The sequence below is a fragment of the Benincasa hispida genome, chromosome 10, assembly GCF_009727055.1.
Source record: "Benincasa hispida cultivar B227 chromosome 10, ASM972705v1, whole genome shotgun sequence".
In the NCBI taxonomy this organism is placed as follows: domain Eukaryota; kingdom Viridiplantae; phylum Streptophyta; class Magnoliopsida; order Cucurbitales; family Cucurbitaceae; genus Benincasa; species Benincasa hispida.
Window position 1 is genome coordinate 39,896,943 of NC_052358.1, and position 21,955 is coordinate 39,918,897.

Genomic DNA, 21,955 nt, shown 5'->3' on the forward strand with positions numbered 1-21,955 from the left:
TTCTCTTTGAGCCTTGATCGCAAGTGGTGACTTGATTTCCTGCAAAATAGAATAGAAATATTCTTTTCTACCATCTTAATGATGTTAGTGGGTGTATTTGCAATAATTCATAATTATTGTATTTCTTAGCTAATTTCTATATAATCAACGCATACTCTCTTTTGGCCGCAATATCTGAATAAGGCAGCATAAATAACTTGTATTTCTACAAGTGCTTAACTAGTTTGGTTCCTATTTCAATTGGATGACCTAGGCAACTTAGTCTTAATCCTGAGTGTATTATGAACTCTTGTTCATGAGGGATTATCCTTTGATTTGTATAGGTGAGAATGCTCAGTTTGCCGACTCAATAAGCCTAATTTTGGGGACAAGACTGAGTGAGGAGCTGGGAACATAATAATACAAGATGAAATTCCCTCATTCCCAACTTCAGGGTAAGTAGATGAATGTTCCCTTAAGTTGTGTCTTTGGGACTTGAACAAAGGATCATACCCCCTCATTGGTCGGAAAGGGGTTTCTCTTTATTGGTTGGACCATAAACAGGTTGTTCGTTAAAGGAGCACTGGTACTTAAGGAGTCAGAGGTAACCCAAGGGTAGAACAGTAATTTGACCCAGTAGGCATTAGAACACTCGTGAAGGACTAATTTGTTGTTATTGTTTATATTCTGGATACAGAAATATATCTACAGTGCGAAGAGTGCAGCTATCGGTCTTTAGTGGAGTGCTCAATAGTTAATGAATATTGATTAATTTAATTAAAGAGTTTAATTAATTAATCTCATATCATTAGAGCTTTTAATCTGTATGTCCATAAAGTCCCCTTGTTAGCTCATTAAAGGAAAAGAGAAATGATTTGAATTGTTCAAATCAATTGATGCAATAACATATTAATGAGATTAATATGATATATTCAATTATAGACCTAATCTATAATTAAGAAAGAAATATTTGAATAGGATTCACGTATTAAATTCTTATGAATTTGATTCATAAAGAATTAATTAATTAATTTTGAGAGGTGGAGGCAAATAAACATATGATGTTTATTAATTAATTAAATATATATTAATTCGGATTTAATATGGTTATTTTACTAATGGACTAATTAATTAAATAATGGTTATTTAATTAAATTAGCCCTAAGGGTAATTTTGGAAAGCTATGGAGAAGATCTCCATATAAATTTGTTATTTTGCCCAAATTAGGGCACGGGAAGAATTCATTTGGTGAAATGAAACCCTAGCTTCCAAATTAATCTCCTCTCAAAATTTCTGTTCTCCATATTCTTTATTCTTCTTCATCATCCAAAGTGTAGAGACCACTCTCCTAACCTTTGATTCCTAAGAGAATAACAAGGTCTCACTTACAGTAATGTCCATTGTTCGTTGGAGAATCGTTATGGACAAGACAACGAGGGAATCGACGAAGGTATGTGATATTCTTCTTCCCCTTTTTACTCTTCAATTAGCATGTTGATTTATTACATGTTTGTCCCCTGTTTAGTTCTGTTTTATGTGTTGATTTTGTTTCATTTAAATTGAAAAATCGAAATGCAAGACATTCACACACTTTCACTTGGGATTCGATCCCAACAATTGATATCAGAGCCAATTTCTTGCATTTCGCTCTTCATATTTTTTAAACAAAATCTAGCTTAAAGGTAGGGTTTCTATTCTACATTTTGAATGTTCGAGCATCGATTTGCAATATTCAATGTTTATGAGTTTTGGCACATAGTACTTGTATTTTAATTTGAATAAAATGTAAAGGTCCATTGTATTTTGGGCATTTAAAGTTTTTCTTCGAGTTTGTAAGTCCATGTCGATCGTGGAGCAAGTGTTGCTAAAAAAGGGGCATTCTACCCAACAACGTCATTGCGATATGAGGTGGAAGGCGCGATGCTTTGTCTATTCGAGACTGATGTGCTACTGCAGGCGCTGCAATTAGTATATATAAAAATCGCGCCTTTAAATGTTATCAAATTTTTTGTTGGTTTGTTGGTTGTAGCCTTTGCTTGGTGTCGTGTGTTCAAGTTTTGCTAATGTATTTTTTTTCCTTTGTTTTTTTGTGTTTTTTTTATTTCAATTAATTAGATTAATATAAATTAGTTATATTAATTTAATTAATTTTAGAGTGTCAAAATCCTGTCCAATTAATTACTAATTAATTTAATTATGCATGAGATATACGATTTAAATTAGTGTTGAATGGTGCATAATGTATGTCATTTAAATTAAAATCCCACTTAGGATAAACATGTTCATGCATCATGTCCAAATATAAATGTTATATTTTTAGATGCATGATTAAATTAACATGCTCATGCATCTTAATATAAATATTATATTATTTAGATGTATGGTACATTAAGCATGTTTATGCATCATACAATGTTATATTGTTATGATGTAGGATGACATGATGGTTGATGATGGTTAATGATTGTTAAATACAAGAGTTATATTTTACAATGAAAAAGGAATTTGCATTGTGCATGACACTACTTAGATTAATATAAACGATATATTTGTTCAATGACACAAATGCAAATGTATAGATTTTATATTTCATTATTTTATAACAGTTATGAGTATAATGAAATTAGAATTAAAATTTATAACTAAGAGTTGCATGCAAATATAGGTCCAAATTAATTTTAAATGGTTTAAAATTAATTCATCTAGACTTATGTTGGAAGTTTTTCTAATGAGATTATAAATAGATTAATCTTTTAATTTGTTTTGATAGGATTAAAATGAATTCCGTTGAAAGATTAAATTTATAAGATAATTGCCAATAAGGGACCTTTATCTAAGGAATGTTTTGTTCAAGCGGGGGTATTTAAGCTCACGGAAATAGAACACCTCCATCTGGAAACCAATCTGGAAGGTGAATTGAGCAAATATTTTATAAGCATGCAATAAAGGATTGATTTTATTATAGAGATTAATAAATGAAATCAAGTATTGTTAAATCATTCAATATAAATGTATATTGAGCAAATTAAAAGGACTTAGATAAATTCATTAGTCGGTTTTACTAAGTATAATAAAACCATAAAAATTATATGCTCGGCTTCGTGTCGCCCTAGGCGTGGCCTCCCTTCGGAAAGTGTTTTCATGGGTCAATAAAAAGGTGAATATAGAAAGAGTGCATATTAAGTGGGAGAGAGACGCATGTCAATGTATCCTATGGTCTCCTCCATTAGGTTGCATCGTTGATTCCTATGGTCCGCCTGCACGTCGTCCTGGAATAACCATCCCTTCAAGGGCCTGATCATAGGAGTCAAAACAATGCAAACTCCAACAGTGGATAGGGTTTCTTAGGATAATCTTCAACAGTTGTCTTTCGCATCCCCTCCTAGATTCCCTTTCAACCTAGAAGGAAGTGTGAAGACAGTAGATGCCAATCTTTTTATGACATCTACTACCCATTCCCCCTTAAAAAGTTTACCTTAGGCCTAGCATATTGGTTAAGCACTTAATTACAAAAACATAAAATTTTCGCTAAACAATTCCATTAACCATACAAAATACTTAGAGACTCCAGGCACACAGAAAATACATACAAACATATTACAAACACAACCATCTCCAGGATTACTCAGTAGTGGGCTCTCAACTTAAGTCGGTTTCTAGTCCCTAGTATGCATATGAAAAACTTAGCAAAATAAGGTAAAGACCTAAAGTTTCTCTTTGACCCTCAAAACTTGATCTACTCGTGTGGCAGACTGGCATATCAGCTAGGCTCTGGGGTGTAGGCCGTTATCTGGAAGGAAAAAGAAACATTGGAAAAGAAAAGTGAGCTAATAGCCCAATGAGTGACTTATTTTAAAATTTAATCAACAAATGTCATTAAAACGTATAACTTCTTTAGAAGTTCAGGGTTTATATATGTTTACATCATAAAACATAAAAATCATCATAATAATTAAAAACCCTGAAAACCATGTTCTCACTACAAGAGAACCTCCTTCACTCATCAATTCTTAATTGAGGAGATCCCTTTTACTCAATCACTCAATGTCGAGAATCCTTGGTTGGTGTGGAGTAATCTCAACACAACTAACGTCGATAACACCTACGTGCACGGGGTTATGCCACAAAAGCTACTCATATACCCTGGATACACCATACCTGATGGAATACAAGACATACGCAGCGGAATTGGGATCTAATTACACTCTAATTGCTTCTAAATTAAAGGATAATAGTATGCAATTGAAGGAAAAACAGTGAATTAAAAGTGTAGAGATGCTACCTTTGAAGCTCCCGAAAGCCGCTTCTCCTCGTTGAATCTCGACCCGAACTCTTTTGGACCACCACTATAGTTGACCTACTATCCTCTGGACTCAGAACCGAGTTGTGAGACCCGGTGGATGAAGAGAACCGAGAGAGAAAAAATAGATGAAAATAAGGAATGGAATTTTGAGTAGGTTTGGGTGTTTCCTTTTTTCTTCACAAAGTTGTAATTTTCCAGCCAAATATCAGAAAACTAATATTCAAAATGGCAAAAGTCTTTTAACTAAATTGAAAAGCCCAATTTATAGAAAAAAAAGGCATGCAACAATTATATGAAAAAACTTCACAAAAAACCCAACACCTAGAATCTACTCACTTAGTGGGCTTAATGTCTCCACTATAAGCCAACACCTAGCCCACTATTTTGTTAATGGAATTATCCAACAAAAGTTTGGATTTTCCCACTAACTATAGTCAAAGAGCAAAATAGTCATTTGGTGAAAGTCAAACTTTGACCAAAAAGTCAACATTTTGACTTTTTATGATTTTTCTCGTGTTGACTAATTTTGACCTCCTGAGCATGAATCCACATTCATTTTCTCGAAATTCAAATCACATTTGAATATAAGGTCGGTCAAAGTTTTGACTTTTCAAAGTCAAAAGTCAACTCTTTGATTTTTTACAACTTTGACTATTTCCATCATTTTCGAGCTTCCAAATATGAACGTATTCATATTCTTGATATTTAAATCACATTTAAATATTAAAGCTGTATTTCTAAGCTGAAAAACCCGACCACTATATCACATATACTTGTCGATTTCTCTTTCTCTACCTAATTCGAACAATTCGAATTATTCTATCATACTGTTCTAAGTTTATTCCACATGAGCTAGTAGGGGAACCTAATGGACCTATAGATCATGGGCTCCAAGATCCAAGATTAGCTAGCTAAACTCTTTAGACGGAGCTAATCAACATTTGTTAACTAACGGGTCATTCCATTAAAGTCCCGTAGTTGCACTCCCCTCACTATAGATATATTTGTGTCCATTTGATATAACCATGATTAGTAAGTTAATCCTTCACAGGTTGTTCGTAATCTTGGTTGGGTCATAAAAACCGTTTTACCCATAAGACCACATCTTGTTCCTTAAGTTCCACTTATCCTCTAATGAACAATTGGTTTAAGGTCCAACCTATAAACCAAATCCCTCTCGGGCCAAGGAGAGGGTGGGGCCCCTTGTTCAAGACCTGGATTCAGTACTAAAGGGAACAACCTATCTACTGTCCTTATAACGGGTAGGAGTGAATTTCGTCTTGCACCCTATGTTCCCAACTATCCACCCGATCTTACCCCTGAAATGGGAGGCTTATTGGGCCAGCGATATTGAGCTGCCCTCACCGATGCAGATCTAAGGATAATTCTGAGTGAACAGGAGTTCATAGTTAGCTCAGGATTAAGATTAAGTTACCTAGGTCATCAATTAACGAAATAGTCAGTTTTATACATAAAACGGTATTTAAAACGTAAAAAGTGACTATTTCATGGTTCAGTCTTATATAAACTCTTTACATAGGATAACCCCACTCACATATCTCTATATGAACGATTCAGGATCACATCGTTTGTACTATCTACAAAGTGGGCCGCATCCATAGTGTCCCCAGAATAAGGCACCCAACCTAATTCATATACTATAGACCATTTTGACTATATATTTGAACTTGATCCACATTTATGTCACTACATAAAGTTCAAATTACATTAAATAGCCTCGGAACCTTAGTTTATTGGATTTAAGATTACAATTTCAATAACAACTTTATCGAAAAATAAAACAGAATATATTTATTAATTTACAAACTACGAGTTTTAGGACATAAAATCCAACAAACTCCCATTTGGACTAAAACTCCTAGTGGAGTATTACAATGTTGAATTTAAGTGAGAAATATATGAGTACAATAAACATATGAATACAATAACTAGGGCATATACCCAAAAATTCTCCCACTTGTCCTAGTTTACAAACTTCATAGACCTAGACTCTGTAGGTGACCTTCAAACACTTTAGCCGTGAGGAACCTTTTGTAAGAAGGATCAACAATGTTTTGCTCAGAAGATATCTGGGTTACTACAACGTCTCCACGATGTACAATCTCTCGGATCAGATGGTATTTGCGCTCAATATGCTTGTCGTGCTTGTGGCTTCTTGGTTCTCTTGAGTTTGCACCTACACCACTATTATCACAATATACGGTGATAGACAGATGCATATTTGGAACGACTTCCAAATCTGTCAAGAATTTCCTCAACCATACTGCTTCCTTTGCTGCTTCACAAGCAACTACGTATTTAGCTTCCATTGTGGAGTCCGCAATACAGTTTTGCTTTACACTTCTCCACACTATTGCTCCTCCATTAAGAGTGAACACTGATCCAGATGTAGACTTTCTAGCATCTTTATCAGTTTGAAAATCAGAATCAGTGTATCCAGTAAGGATCAAATCCTTAGTACCATACACGAGCATGTAGTTCCTCGTTCACCTAAGACAATTAGGCTAATTCCTCAGGCTGTGTAGACCTCCTATGGGTGTTTGTCCTCACAATCACACCTTGTTACCCACACACACGGTCGTCCGAGGGTGCTCAAGAGGCGTCCCACTCACCTACCCATTCAACACATGCCTCGCGTGCCTAGTCGTGTCACACAGCATATGCACAGCGCCTAGCCGCGTCACTCAGCACACATAGCACAATCACACACCTCAAGCCACACTTACTACATAGCATACACAACCATCCTTCATGCTGTTCATCACTGCATGGCCTTGACCGAGCAGCTACTCACTTGTGCTTGGGGTGCAACAGCTTGCTTACTCAACCTATCAGTTTCCTAGGTTTATCTTCCAGTGTAAATAACTCAAAATTTAGGCGTTTTCTTAAAAAAATTCCTTCAAAGAATTTGTTCCCACATGTGATAACTAACTTACTTCAAACTTTTAGCATCAGATTCCACCTGAAAAACTCAAAATTCTCAAAAATTTGCAGCCTGCACAAGTGATCTGAGAGCCTTGCACACTTGGGGAAATCTGAAATTCGAAACTTGTTCCTATGGGAATTTCTGTCCGACAACCCTAAGTCACCTTCGACACTCCATACTCTTTAATTTGGCAGCATTTCCCTCTCTTTGGCACAAGGAAAAATCATAAAGTTGAGCTCCTCATTTTATAACTAAGCTTGCATGAATATAAGTCCTCTTAATGTGACACTTAGGCCATTTAATTTTGGTTTAAGGCCTCTAATCCTGCCACTTAGTCCTCTAACTAATTGTTAAGCAGGGTGCTTACACCACCTCATCGCACTGCCCCTACATGGCCACATAGCCTCCTTTGCCAACACTCGATCGCCTTAGTCTTGCCTTGCGACCATCGCCCTTAGCCTTGTAGCTATCGCTCTTATGTTCAACGCCCAGGGCTCAGTTGCTCTAAAACTCGTGGTATGTAAACAATGGAGCTTATTGTGAAAATTCAATAAAGGTGTTATTGAATACATCTATTACTTGAATAGAAATCCAATAAACCTAAAAGTCCCTTAACTATTGGATGAATACTTAAATTTTATGTGGAGACATAAAGGTGGATCAGGTTCGAATAAATAGTCAAAATGATCTATAGTGCATGGATAAGGTTGAGTACCTTATTCTGGTAACCCTATTGGATACGGCCTGCTCTGTAGTTGTTACAAGGAGTTGTAAAATGCTACAAACGAAGTGATCCTAATTCGTTCATGTTGGAAATGAGGAGTGGGGGTGTCCTTGTGTAAAATAGTTTGTACAAGATCCAACCACGAAATGAGTCACTCTTACTTTATAACGTTGTTTACTGTTTAAGACTGACTATTTCAAAGCGATGACCTAGGTAACTTGATCTTAATCTTGAGCTAACTATGAACTCCTGTTTATCTGGGATTGCCCTTAGATTTGCATAGGTGAGGGTTGGCTCAACAGCGCCAGCTCAATATGACTACCATTTTAGGGGTAAGACCGGATAGATAGCTGAGGACATAAGGTGCAAGAGGGAATTCACTTCTACCCGCTTAAGGGATAGTAGAGAGGTTATTCCCTTAAGTGCTGATTCTGGGGCTTGAACAAGGGATCCCGCCCTCTCATAAGGTATGAGAGGGACTCGGTTTTGTGATTGGATCACAAAACAATTGTTCATTAAGGGATCAGTGGGGACTTAAGGAACAAGAGGTAATTTTGGGGGTAAAACAGAGATTTGACCCAGTTGTTATTGCGAACAACCTATGAAGGGTTAACTTACTAATCATGGTTATATCGAGTGGACGTAATATATCTACAGTGAGGGTAGTTCAAGTATGGGCTTTAGTGGAGTGACCCATTAGGTAAGGAATGGGGGTGAGATCGGTATAATCAGTTTAGCCCATTCATCTCGGATCGTTGGAGCCCATGATCTGTAGGTGCATGAGTTCCCCCTACTAGCTCGGAAATGTATTAGCTATAGAGTAATGTGATGAGTTAATTTGAAACGTTCAAATTAGAATTAAACGGAATTGGAAAAAATATATTTAAATATGACTTAAATATATGAAGATGAATTTGTGTAAAAATTAATTTAATATTAGATATTAAATTAATTAGAATTATTTAAATTGTTTAAATAATTATTTATTAATTTTATTAGAAAACTAATTTGTAAAATTAATAAATTTTGATTTTAGAAATAAAATATGATTTTAAAATCAAAATAAATTTTTGGATATTGAAAAATAACACAAAACTTGAAAAATGGGTTTTTCAAGTTCATCTTTAACTTGCTCACAAGGAACCCACCACCTCTTCTCTTGGTTTACTCCAAGCATGAGCTGCATCCCATGCAGCACATCTCTTTGCATGATAGTTTGAAATATATTGAAGAGATTGGAGTAAAGAATAAGTGATGAACCGACTGAATTTTTGCTAGAAAATTCAAATGAACAAGGTGTTCTTCAATGGGTTCTGTTCAGTGAGCTTTCTCTATATTCCCTTTGATTCCAGCTTATTTTGAGTCCGACAACTCAATCTAGAGTACCAAGAGGATAGTAAGGAAGATCTTGTGGTGGTTTACACAAGGAGTCAGAGGATTTTACAACTAGAAATGGAGATTTCGTTGGTTCGGCCAAGGTATGTTCATGAAACCCATTATACTCTGTTTTTAGCATGTTTCTTTTCAACACAAAATAAATGAATTAGAATGCTTATAGATCCTGAACTCTTCTGCTGCGTGATGGTGTCGATCCAACACTCTTAACCTCAATGTATCATTGGTGCCATGCCTAGCCACACCGTACAACCATCACGGAAATGCTAGGCTCTATCCAATATGCAACCACCTAGGCCCTCATACCTTTGGTGCTCAGAGGGAGGAGGTTGCTGCTCACCAGCCCCTCAACTAACCTCCTTGCACATTTTATCACACTTTCTCTCATGGTTATGCACTAGTCCCATTCGTTGAGTCTTCAAGCCATATACTTCTAGTGATCGTCTAGACCTCACCCTCGATCAACCTTCCTATCTTCTTGGTAATTCTTGGTGCCCAATATGCAACCACCTAGGCTTGCTTAGTTGCTCGCACACTCTTCATTCCACCCTTATGCGATAAGCTCACCCACACGATCAAAACTTGCATTGTAAGTGCTACCTTCCATTATATGTGAGTACCGTTTCCAAACACTTAGCCAAATTCCCTTCTCTCAACCCTTGATGCATACACACACCTCATCACATGGCATATAAGTATATTAACCTTCATAATACTATAACCTATAAAGAATTAGTAAAATAAGTTGAGAGCTTACAGTACCTTTGGGATCCAAAAATGATAGGGTTAACACTTAGGATGAATTAAGCTAGTTAATGAATCATTGATCGAAAAATAGTAGCCAAAAACTATAGGAATAAGAGTTATTCTGGTATTAGTGATTAGCTAAGGTTGTCTCAATTCATGGGAGGAGTAGCTAATTGCCCTTCGGTGCCTATTGCTCTAAACTTCTGAAGTATCATTGCAAAAACTAAATTAATAGTTTAATTAGGGTTCTATGATTACATGTGTTTTTTCTAAATTGATTGGATAATTAAGTAACGGGTTAAGAGAAATATAACTAATATGATCGATTGGTTGTTATTCATTTTCTTCTTCTTCATTGATCAATTTCATTGTTCTTCACTACACAGGTCAGAGGTTTTCATTCTTCTTCGTTGATTCCATCGATCACAGGTAGAGTTCTTTTTCTTTTCCTTCCTTTACAAACAATTGAAATGAGAAACAGTGAGGAAGTGTTAATACTTTGAAGATTCGATTTCAAATCACCTTCTTAGTTGTTCTTTTTCTTTTGGATTTTGTGACTCTGTTTCTTCTTCTTCTTCTTCTTCTTTTTATTCTTCTTCTTCTTCACATTTCGTAGCCTAGTAATGTCTTTGCGAATGAATTACAATGGTAATGTCTTTGTTGATCGCGTTCAGAATCTTCTTCATAATTCCTTTGCATGCAACGGAAAATGATTAATTCTCATAAACGCATAAAAGACATAACCGAAAGTGCATAAATTTGATGACAATTTGTACTATTATTTGTCTATCTTAGATAGATAAATATAGACACCTATCTTTGTCTATCCCTAATAGACAAAGATAGAAGATCTTCCTTCAATTTATAATAGCTCATATGGTTGAAACAACCAATTCTTAAAATTTTGAACACGATCAACATCTTATTCAACTATTACAAGAAAAAAAGATGTGCATATCTACGCAGCTTACATGAACTCCTCGTTCCAATCAGCACCAGAATCTGAGTAAATCAAATTTTAATTAATAGGCACATGTATGTTTATAAAAACTTGTAAAAAATACAAACAAATAAACAATAATTTGCATTTTTTTTTTTTTGGCTTGATTCAACCCAAAATTAACTCTAAATATTCATTTAATATTTAGTTGATGAATTCGAAGGTTTACCAAAGAGACGGATTGATAGACAGATATAAAAGTCTATCTTTGTCTATCACTAATAGGCAGAAATAGAAGTCTATCTTTGTCTATCAGTGATAGACAGATATAGAACTTTATCTCTGACTATCATAGATAGACAGAGATAGATTCTTATCTCTGACTATCTTAAATAGACGGAGAAAGATGCCTATCTCTGACTATTCCTGACAGACAGAGATAGAACTCTATCTTTGTTTATCCCTAATAGACAAAGATAGACGCCTATCTTTGTCTATCTCTTTGTTTTTTCCTTGTTTTATTTTGAATTGAACTTATTACTTTGTATTGTATTGTATCATCAAGATAGAACTACTCATTGTGATTGGGTGTATCGTTGATAGACAAATATAGAAGTCTATCTTTATCTACCAGTGATAGACAGAGATAAAACTCTATCACTGTCTATCTGATAGATATTGATAGACAGAGATCACATTCAAAGTCTGTTGAGTTAAATGTTTGCAAGAAGACTAAAAATGGTATGTTAGGGCATCTCGGTATAAGAACAGTGAGTTATGGATGCTTAGGAAGTACATTTCTAAGCATAACTATCCATTGAACACCACTCAAAGTTGTCATAGGCAAGCTTCTTCATCATTAACTGCCAATTGCTTGATAGATGTTTTTAGGTTCATGTCTACTAATCAATCCATTCCTAGATACATAAGGCTCGTACAAAACTTGGAGTTATTATAAGTTATCAAAAAGCTTGGATGCAAAAAAACATCTAGTAAAGATGTTAAAAGGAGATGCAGTTGAATCATACACCTTGATTCCAAGATGTTTTGAAAAGTTTAGTAAAATGAATCTAGATGTGATCCATTTTACTTAGCAAATTTCTATCACTGTCTATCTATACAGTTTCAGTTGCAAATGGATCTACAAGAGAAAACGAGACCAAGCTAGTAAGGTATAGACCTACAAAGCAAGACTCGTGGCAAAAGGTTTTACCCAAAGAGAAGGGATTGATTATGAAGAAACCTTTTCTCCTATTGCCACCATAAAATCGATTAGAATTCTTCGAGGAGCGAGAATTCAAGCTTTCAAGTGAGATTTCAAGTTTCCAACAAGATTTCAAAGCTTTCCAACGAGATTTTGAGCGAGGAGCGAGTTTTTGGTCGAGTAGCAAGTCTGAACTAGTTTGACTGAGTGAAGACGATCGAGGAGGGCCGATTTGACTAATTTTCTTCAGTTTTGGTCCGGTTTAGCCCCAATCCAGTCTGATTCAACCATATTTGGACCGATTCCACCCATTTTGATGTCTTGAAGGTTCAGTTCAAGTGATTCGGGTCCAGTTTGGGTCGATTCGAGCTATTCTACACCATTTTTAAGTTGGTTATGGACCGATTTTGTAATAATTTAGTTATTATGCTTGCCTTCGATGCCAAGGCGGAACCATATCAGTATTTTTTTAAAAAAAATAATTATGCATGTGATGTATGTTGTATTTAAATTTAAACATGTTTGTGCAGATTGTATGTCCTTTAGATTTAAAAACCCACCATAGGAAGCATGTTACATGCATTATATATATGTTATAATCTGTTATAATGTATAGAATGCATGTTTAGGGTTTTTGTTATTTAATATAACTGTTATATTAAATATGAATGCCTTTGATATATGTTGTGGATGTAAGAGCATGTCTAATTTTTATAAGTTGTTATAAAATTGAGTTAGACATTAAAATTTATAACGAAGATAAGATGCATGCTCACATAAGTTAATCACCCATTTTAATAAGTTAAAATAGGTCGACATCTTGTAAAACCTATTTACAAACTCAACCGGTAGATAATCCTGTCTAAGGCTGGAGGTACTTAAGTTGATGGTCTACGAAACACCTCCTACCTGGGGATTAAACCGAATAATTTAATGTTGTTAATCGGTTTTATAAGCGTACATGAGCGGTGTGAGGTAATAAAACTATTTATCACCTAGACATTGTAGGTTAAAATCCAGCTATAAATGTTATACTTGGATAAACCACTTAGACTTAGGGTTGTTTTAATTAGCCGAAAATAACCTAAGTATAATTTTACCCATATTAATAGAACACTTCAGTGGGAGTTTAATAAACTTATATATGATGAAGTTATTAGAACACATAAGTGGAAGATTAATAACATATACGATGCATTATTTTTAGCTCTCACATCTCTAAGAGTTCACAATCGAGATTTAAACGGTACTTCGTGTCACCCTAGGAGTGACCTCCATACGGAACGTATTTTCATAAATTTGGATTCTAGTGAATAAAGGGAAGTCATTCAAACATAAATCAAATATATGATAAATAGATTTAAACTGCCACATCTCCACATAGTTCACACCGTGAGATTCATATGACGTTTCGTGTCACCCTAGGAGTGACCTCCATACGGAAAGTGTTTGTATGAGTCAATAACAAGGTGAACGGGGGAGATAGTTCATAGTAAGTGGGTGACGGATTTGTGTCAACTTGTCCTGTGGTTTCTTTCGTTAGTTTGGATCGTGAGATTCCTAAGTTGCACTTGTTGCTTTGCTTTAGGCGGCCCTTGCTAGTCGTTTAACGACGGCTATGCCCACGAAGTGTTGTAACATAGGATTCGAAACAACTCAAACTCCAAAAATAGAGAGGATTTCTTAGGTCCATTCCCAACCTTGACTCTCCATTTTGGTAGCATAGTTGGGGCCGACCTCTAACGCCTGAAAACGAAGGGTTACACTTACAGAATTACTAAAGTATTAGTAATTTCTGACCAAAATGGTAACAAAACGACTATATGAATAAGAGTTGTTTTGGATATAGTGTTTGGTCAAAATTGTTTGCTTTAGTGAAGGATTATCTGACTGCCCCTCGGTAGCATGTATTCTGACTCACTATAGTATCGTTGCAAATAAATCATGGTTATGGGTACATTATTACTTGTTTTGTTAAAACTTGATTTTGGATTTAGTTGTAATTTTCTAATTCGAATTTGTTTGAAATTTTTCAGCATGTCGAATTCTTCTAGAATACTAACTTTCGAATTAGTTAACGATAAAATTAAATCAACAAACAAATTATTAGCAGTTGATATCTTCAAAAGAGTTTTTACAGATGATTGTCTTCTATTTCCCAACACATCTAAAGTTTTGGACAATATAGATGAAAATGCAAAATTCGAACAACAAGATAAATATGATTTGCTTGTTATCGAAGCATGTTTAGTGAAAAATAATAAAACCTGGATAATTGATTAAGGTGCCGCTAATCATGTCTGTACTTTCTCACAGGAAACAAGTTCCTAGAGATAGCTGACAGAAGGTGAATGGTGATGCGAGGTTTCCTGATGCGTTGTAAATGGTGATGCGAGGTTTCCTGGTAAGTCCAAGGTCGAACACAGGGACTACTGAGTAAATATGCTACAGTAAATTTGATTCTCTTGCGGTAGTGAAAACAAATAAGTTGGATGGTGTTTTATTTAAGAATATTTCCTATGCGACGGAGTTCGAATAAAGAGTTGATGAAATTGAGAATTACAATGAGTATGCGATGAACGGGTTGAGAAGGGGTTTAGCTAACACTTCCTAAGATTACGTACAAGTTATGTGATCATGCTACACACAAATAACAGCATGTCATCTCTCAATGCAAATGCCATAATTCCTATTTCTAGGACGCATGCGATGTATACGAAAATGTAGATAGGACTTATGTCTAAGGCTCTATTCTTGTCTATGCGATGATAAATGATGCACACATACACAAGGTGACCGCATACTATCATATCTTATTTCTAGGGTGCATGTGATGCATTAATAGCAATAGAACTTATGTCTAAGTTTCTATCTCTTGCTTATGCAGTTCTAATCTGACTCTCTCAAGCCTAGATTCTAATCTGACTCCCTCAAGTTTAGATTCTTTCTTTAGACTATACTCTCAAGTATCTCTAAAGGGTGAATGACGCATACATAAGACAAGATGATCGCATAAAGTGTAAATCTTAGGTCATGCAAGCTAAGTACTTCTCATCCCATTCGGAAATTTAGCTACTCATGCAAAGTATGAAGAGATTGAACATAAGTTGAAATGAGATTTCCATTTTCTATAACTAAAATGTAGAATATAGAATAACAATGGAATGTAGAGATAAGAAACCTAGTAGCAATGTCTTGCTCCTCGAGGCCTTTTACACTGTCTTTTTCACTCCAACTCTGTCCAGATGAACATTTTTGCTTTCGCAAGTGTTGGCCCTCTCTCCCTATGTAGTGTTTCCCGGCAGTCTCTCGGGCTGTCCGGGAATGATCTCTCGGCCTCTTCGTCTCTTAGCTTGTCTCCATCTTCTAAGTATGAGCATGAATATGAACATACTAATGACTCACTAACTCTCTATTCTTCCATTCTAACTTCGCACCGAGGAGAATTATTGTCGCACCTACAAGGAGAAAATGCACACCACATCCAAGAAGCAGTCACATATCCAAAACAACTATAATTAAATAAATAAGCTAAACTAGGAAAGCAAGGTAAAGATAGCGTAGAAGACGTCCCTGGAGAAATTGGAGTGAAGCCACCGCAAGGAGTCTTCCATGTAGGAGATTGATCTCAACTGCTTAGGTCAAGAGGCTTCTGACCTATTGGAACTTCCGACAATTGTTGGGCGTATGTTGGTCGTCATGCGCTTATAACTGCTTTCAGCTCATGCAACAGATAGCCTTTCTATCTCGGGGTCAATACTGGCTTTCGGCGCATCGCCTATACTTCAAATATTGTTTGCAACTTGGTCGCACAAGCTACAATACTCCCAAGGTAAAAAGGTGCACCTGCGAAAACACAAAAATCAACAAACTATTAGCTGCCAAGTCCCCGGCAACGGTGCAAAAAACTTGATACGCAAAAAATTGAGTGAATAAATATGTATTTATCTTATGATATGCGTTCGTTCTCCATGCGTCACTGGTCATATGTTGGACTAAAGAATATGCAATATGCGTCTAAGAACCTATGCGATGACCATGCATTCCTGCCATAAGTTTTCTTGCTCTTTCACCAAGTATAACGAGATCGCAAGTTTCTCAAGGTGATCCGAGGTCGAACTCAGGGACTTGTAGCTAAATGTTATGAAGTAATGTGTTTGCGATGAAGAATAAAAGAATAATGAAGTTTAAGGACTATGCGCTACTCCTACTCCTAACTAAACAGATTAAGCAATGGAAGTATGATTATGAGAGTTGGTAGGGACACGACAACTGTTAACGCATAATAAGATGCATGGAAAAATAGATAAAATGGTGGAGGGGATGATTTCACTGCATCAATAAGCTTGATTGCAAGGGTAAACCCAACCAGCACAAGTTATGCGATTATGCTATACACAATTGTCTAGGCGCATAGGATGCATATGCGATAGTGTCAATAGGACTTATGTCTAAGTCTCTATTCTTGCTCATGTGATCTAACACATAAATAAGGTGACCGTATACCACCGTATCCTATTTCTAGACACATGCGATGTGACCGCATACTATCATATCCTATCTATAGGGTGCATGCGATGTGTAATAGCAAATAGAACTTATTCATAAGCCTCTACTCTTGCTCATGCGATCTAATCTGACTCTCTCAAGCCTAGATTTGGTTTTTAGACTGCTCTCTTAAGTATGTCCAAATGATGAATGATGCACTCATAAGACAAGGTAATCACATAAAGCATGGTCGACATAAGATTATTCCTATCTCTAAGAACACTGCTTACTTTGCTTAGTGAGTTACACTACTTACCCTCTCGGGCAGTTAGTCGATGTTGATCAGCTCATAGACAAGCATTGTGACTGCTCATAGACAAGCGTTGCTATAGCCTCACATTAAGCAATGAGGATTTTCTCACAATACTCGCGCAACGCACACCTCTCGGAGGTTTGCTACATGCTTCATATGTCTATGCCGCATGATTAAGTATGCAATACTCTAGCAATCTTACTTAGTCGTTGCAATGAAAGTGAAGGATGATAAAGAAGAGGTAAATGAAGATGGAATCGAAGGAAATCACGAGATGCATTGATTACAAAATGTATTAATGTCTTAAGTCAAAATGTAATACAATATAGAGATAGAAGAGAGATGTAGGCAATGTCTTACTTCCATCAAATGTGTTTCAAGGCTGCCGGTGGTGCCATAGATGGGCGGTGGAGTAGTCTCTCTCGAGATCTATCTTCGGCGAAGCTCCGGTCGCCACTCGGAATGGTTGGAGGAATGAAGAACTCTTAAAGAATGTCTTCTCACGCTTTCGTCTGTGATCACAAGGATCTGCCCTAAGGCAGAAGCTCGGATGATTTGAAGTTGGACTCTAAGGCTCTATTTATAGAGCTCGATCATCGACAGCATTAATGGACCTACTCTGAATTTCTGCTGCTAACGGCGTGATAGACCTACTATGAATCTCTGCTACTAACGGCATGGTAGGTAAAATGTCAACATCAGCTTTTGATACTCCCAAGGTATGCGTTCATGCTTGGTTTCCGAAGTACTATAGCATTCCACCACTCTTACGTTCATCCCTTTATTATGGTTATTACTCTGTAATCTCAACCTTTATGCGATGGACGCATGCGATTAATGGCCGCAACATCCATGCAACGAACGTATGCGATCGCCTTTTGCGATGGTGGGAATCACCGCATGCGATCGATTCCTGCGATAGCTACAAAAGTAGACATTTGGATGCAGAATAACACATAATATTGGGTTAGCCGAGATTTTCAATGTTGATCGATGCAAGCTCACTTTTCACATTAGGATAATCACCACATATTCCACTCGTTAGCCCTCATAATTCTAAATAAAAGGCTTATAATAACGTGCATTTCTACTAGTTATCAGTACCTTATTCTGGTAACACTATCAGATACAACCTACTCTGTAGTTATTACAAGTTGTTGTAAAGATACTACAAACGAAGTGATCCAGATTCGTTCATGTAATGACATGAAGAGTGGGAGTGTCCTATACAATGAGTTTGCATATGATCGAAACAAGAAATAAGTCACTCTTACTTTATAACGCTTTTTATTGTTTAAGACTTACTATTTCGCTTAGATGACCTACGTATCTCGATCTTAATCCTAAGCTAACTATGAACTCCTATTTATTCGGGATTATCCTTAGATTTGCATGAGTGAGGGTTGGCTCAACAACACCAGCTCAATAAGCCTCCCATACTGGGTAGATAGTTAGGGACATAGGGTGCAAGACGGAATTCACACGTACCCAATTTAGGGATAGAGAAAAGGTTGTTCTCTTAAGTACTGAATCCAGGTCTTGAATAAGGGGCCCCAACCTCTCACTGGCCCAATAGGGATCTGGTTTAATGATTAGATCAAAACCAATTGTTCGTTGGAGGATCAGTAGGAACTTAAGGAACAAGATGTAATATCGGGGTAAAACATCATATTGACCCAGGCATTATTACGAACAACCTATGAAGGGTCGACTTACTAGTTATGGTTAAATCATGTGGACACAAATATATCTACAATGAGGAGGATGCAACTATTGAGCTATAGTGGTGCGACTTGATAGTTAACGAATACTAATTAATTTGGTCTAACGAGCTTTAGCCAATTACTCTTAATCGTTGGAGCTCATGATCTGTAGGTCCATAAGATCTCTCTACTAGCTCGTAAAACATGAACACCTTGAATTATTAAATTGCATGAATTTGGAATGATATCAATTTGAAATGTTCAAATTAAAATTAGGGTTTGAATTTGGATAAGTTCAAATTCAAATTAGAGTTTGCATAAACTATATTTAATATAATTATTTAACATTTAATTTATTGAAATTAAACGAAATTGGAGAATTTATGATATTTAAATATTGATTTAAATATCAATTACATGAATTAGATTCATGTTTGAATTTAATATGTGATTAATTTGATATTTGATATTAAATTAATTAATTAATAATGTTTAATTAATTAAAATTCAAATTAATTTCCAATTTAAAATTCAATTTAAGAAATTGAATTTTGATATTTGATCAATTATGAGGTAATTAAATCAATTTTTTGATTAATTTTTTAATTAAATGATTATTGAAATGAAAAATTGGATTATATGGGTTTTGCCCACAAACAACTTGAGAAGGAGGTGTTCTTCCTACAAGCATACACAAATCCCACTTGAATTGAGAAGTAGGTTCTAGTCATTTGGTGGTTGAGGAATGCTTGCATGCTGAAGAAATATAAAACTCTCAAGTCTGAAGAAGAAAGTAAGGGGTTCTTGAGCCGAAAGGAGTTTCTGCTACTTCATCTTCTTCCTCACAAGAACCCTCAATATCCTTTACCAAAATCACACAAATTCGAGTTCCACCACTCAAATTCAAGGCTGAGAATAGTAGAGAAGATCCCTCGATGGTCCATTGTCGATTTGGAGCTGATTTGGAGTGAAGAGCAGCTTGGATTTGGGAGAAATCGTCAAATGTATGTTCTTCTTGAAACCCTCTTTTGAATTTATGAAATAGCATGCTTGAGAACTCAGATTAAATGTAATTAAAGTGCTTATTGATTCTGTTTGCTTCCGTTGCATGCTTATGTATTCCATCATCTTTCCCCTTGCATTTGCTATCGTAGATTCTGAAAATGACGTATCATGGATATGGTTTTATGAAAACTTACGAAGTTGTTTTGGGAAACGAGAGAATCTAGTCATTATTTCTGATAGGCATCTTAGCATTCTTAAAGAAGTTTTAAGAGTGTTTACTAATGTTAAGCATTGTGTGTGCATATAGCATCTCTTAAGAAACTTGAAACTTCATTTTAAGGATCCATTGCTTGATAATAATTTCTTTAGTTGTGCTAATGCCTACACTATTGTTGACTTTGAGTACCATGTGAGATCCATGGAGTCAATCTATCCAAATATTAGAAGTTATCTTAGTAGTATTGGGTTTGAGAAGTGGTCTCACATCGAATGTTGTAGAAAGTATAAAGACAGTTTTTAAAGATGCTAGAGAACTACACGTGGCTAGCTTGCTTAGTTCAATAAGAGATATATTACCAAAGTGGTTTTATGATTGCAGTAAAGCTTCTTTTGCAATGAAAATTGTTTCGACTTCTTGGGCTAATAACATATTACGATGAAAACACAAAAAGTCAAGAAGTTTCTTGGTAAGAATTTTGTTTTCTTTTTTTTTTTATTGTCTATCTATTATTATCTATCTCAGATAGACACTGATAGTGCTCTATCTCTGTTTATCTCAAATAGACACTGATAGAATCCTATCTCTATCTATCTCAGATAGACTATGATAGTATTTTATTTATTGATACTGATTACTTTCTTGTATTTATCTATTAGGTTGATCCCATTAGCAACACTGAATACAAGATAATGGATGGACATAAACAGTTCATAGTGAAGCTAGAATTGGGTTCTTCCAGTTTTCGAGTATGGGATTTTGAGGAAATTCCATGTGCACATGCACTTTTTGTTCTTCGAATGCTTAATTTAGATACCTGTTCTTATGTAGCTGACTTTTATTATAGAAGAACATTGTCAGCAACATACAAGTGTTGTGCTAGACCTGTTGAAGTTCATTTGGATTGGAGAGCTAAAGATGATGTCATGAAAGTGTTACCTTCTATTGTTAAACGTCAAGTTGGAAGACCTGAAAAACAAAGAATTCCATATGTAGGTGAATTTAAAAGTTCATCGAAATGTACTCGTTGTAATTGTAAAGGCCACAATAGTAGGACTTGCAAACTTGAACCAATTAATCAAATGATTTAATCATTATTTTTCATTGTAATACATGTATAGATATATGGATTAACATTGGACTTTATGAATGTTATTTTCTGATTTATGATGTTCTTGCGTTATTTTTAATAGTATCTTCACTTTTCAATAGAACTGAAGAAGTACAAAAATTATCTATTGATATCAGGCAGGTGATAGACACAAAAACTAGTTGTGATAGGCACAGATAGTGCCTATTTGACTTTATCTACCGATATCAGGTAGGTGAACTTTAGTAAGAAAATTAGTAGACAGATACAGATAGACAACTATCTGTGTCTATCACTGTGTAAATAAATTATGATATCTATTTGAATCTATCAGTAGATAGTTGCAACATTGTTTATCACTAAATATACAGTCTTGATTATTTTCCTAAATGTACATCACACATTCATTGCAACTATGTCCCCCCTCTTTAAGTCAAATCCTTAAATGATAGGACTCTATTGAAGTCACCCATCCTTTAAAACCCAATTCATTGAAATCTATCACTCTTTATCTCATATAGACACTGATAGTATTCTATCTTTGTTTATCTCAGATAGACAATGATAGAACTCTATCACTATTCATCTTAGATAGACAGTGATAGTTTTAAGTCTTTGTCTATTTCAATTCAAAGTTATCAATAATAGATCCACTCAAATAAACATGTAAATGTTAAATTATTATTGTTTATCATAAACAAGTATGTAAGATAAAAAATTATCTACCAACAACAAAAATACTGATATGATATTATTGTTTATCATTGAAGTCCACCACTGTCTATCAGATAGTGTTCTATCTTTGCCTATTTGAGATAGACTGTGATAGAGTTCTATCAGTGTCTATCTGAGATGGACAGTGATAAAATACACTATCTCTGTCTATTAGATAGACAGAGA

The 21,955-nt window shown here is 35.4% G+C and overlaps 1 protein-coding gene across 1 annotated transcript; it reads left to right on the forward strand.

Annotated features, from left to right (window-relative positions):
• Positions 1–1,372: 1,372 nt before the first annotated feature.
• On the forward strand, positions 1,373–21,256 carry LOC120089079. The gene is made up of 3 exons (XM_039046505.1): positions 1,373–1,429; positions 20,625–20,961; positions 21,159–21,256. Exons 1-3 carry the CDS (start codon positions 1,373–1,375, stop codon positions 21,254–21,256), a joined length of 492 nt encoding a protein of 163 aa, XP_038902433.1.
• The last annotated feature ends 699 nt before the right edge of the window (positions 21,257–21,955 follow it).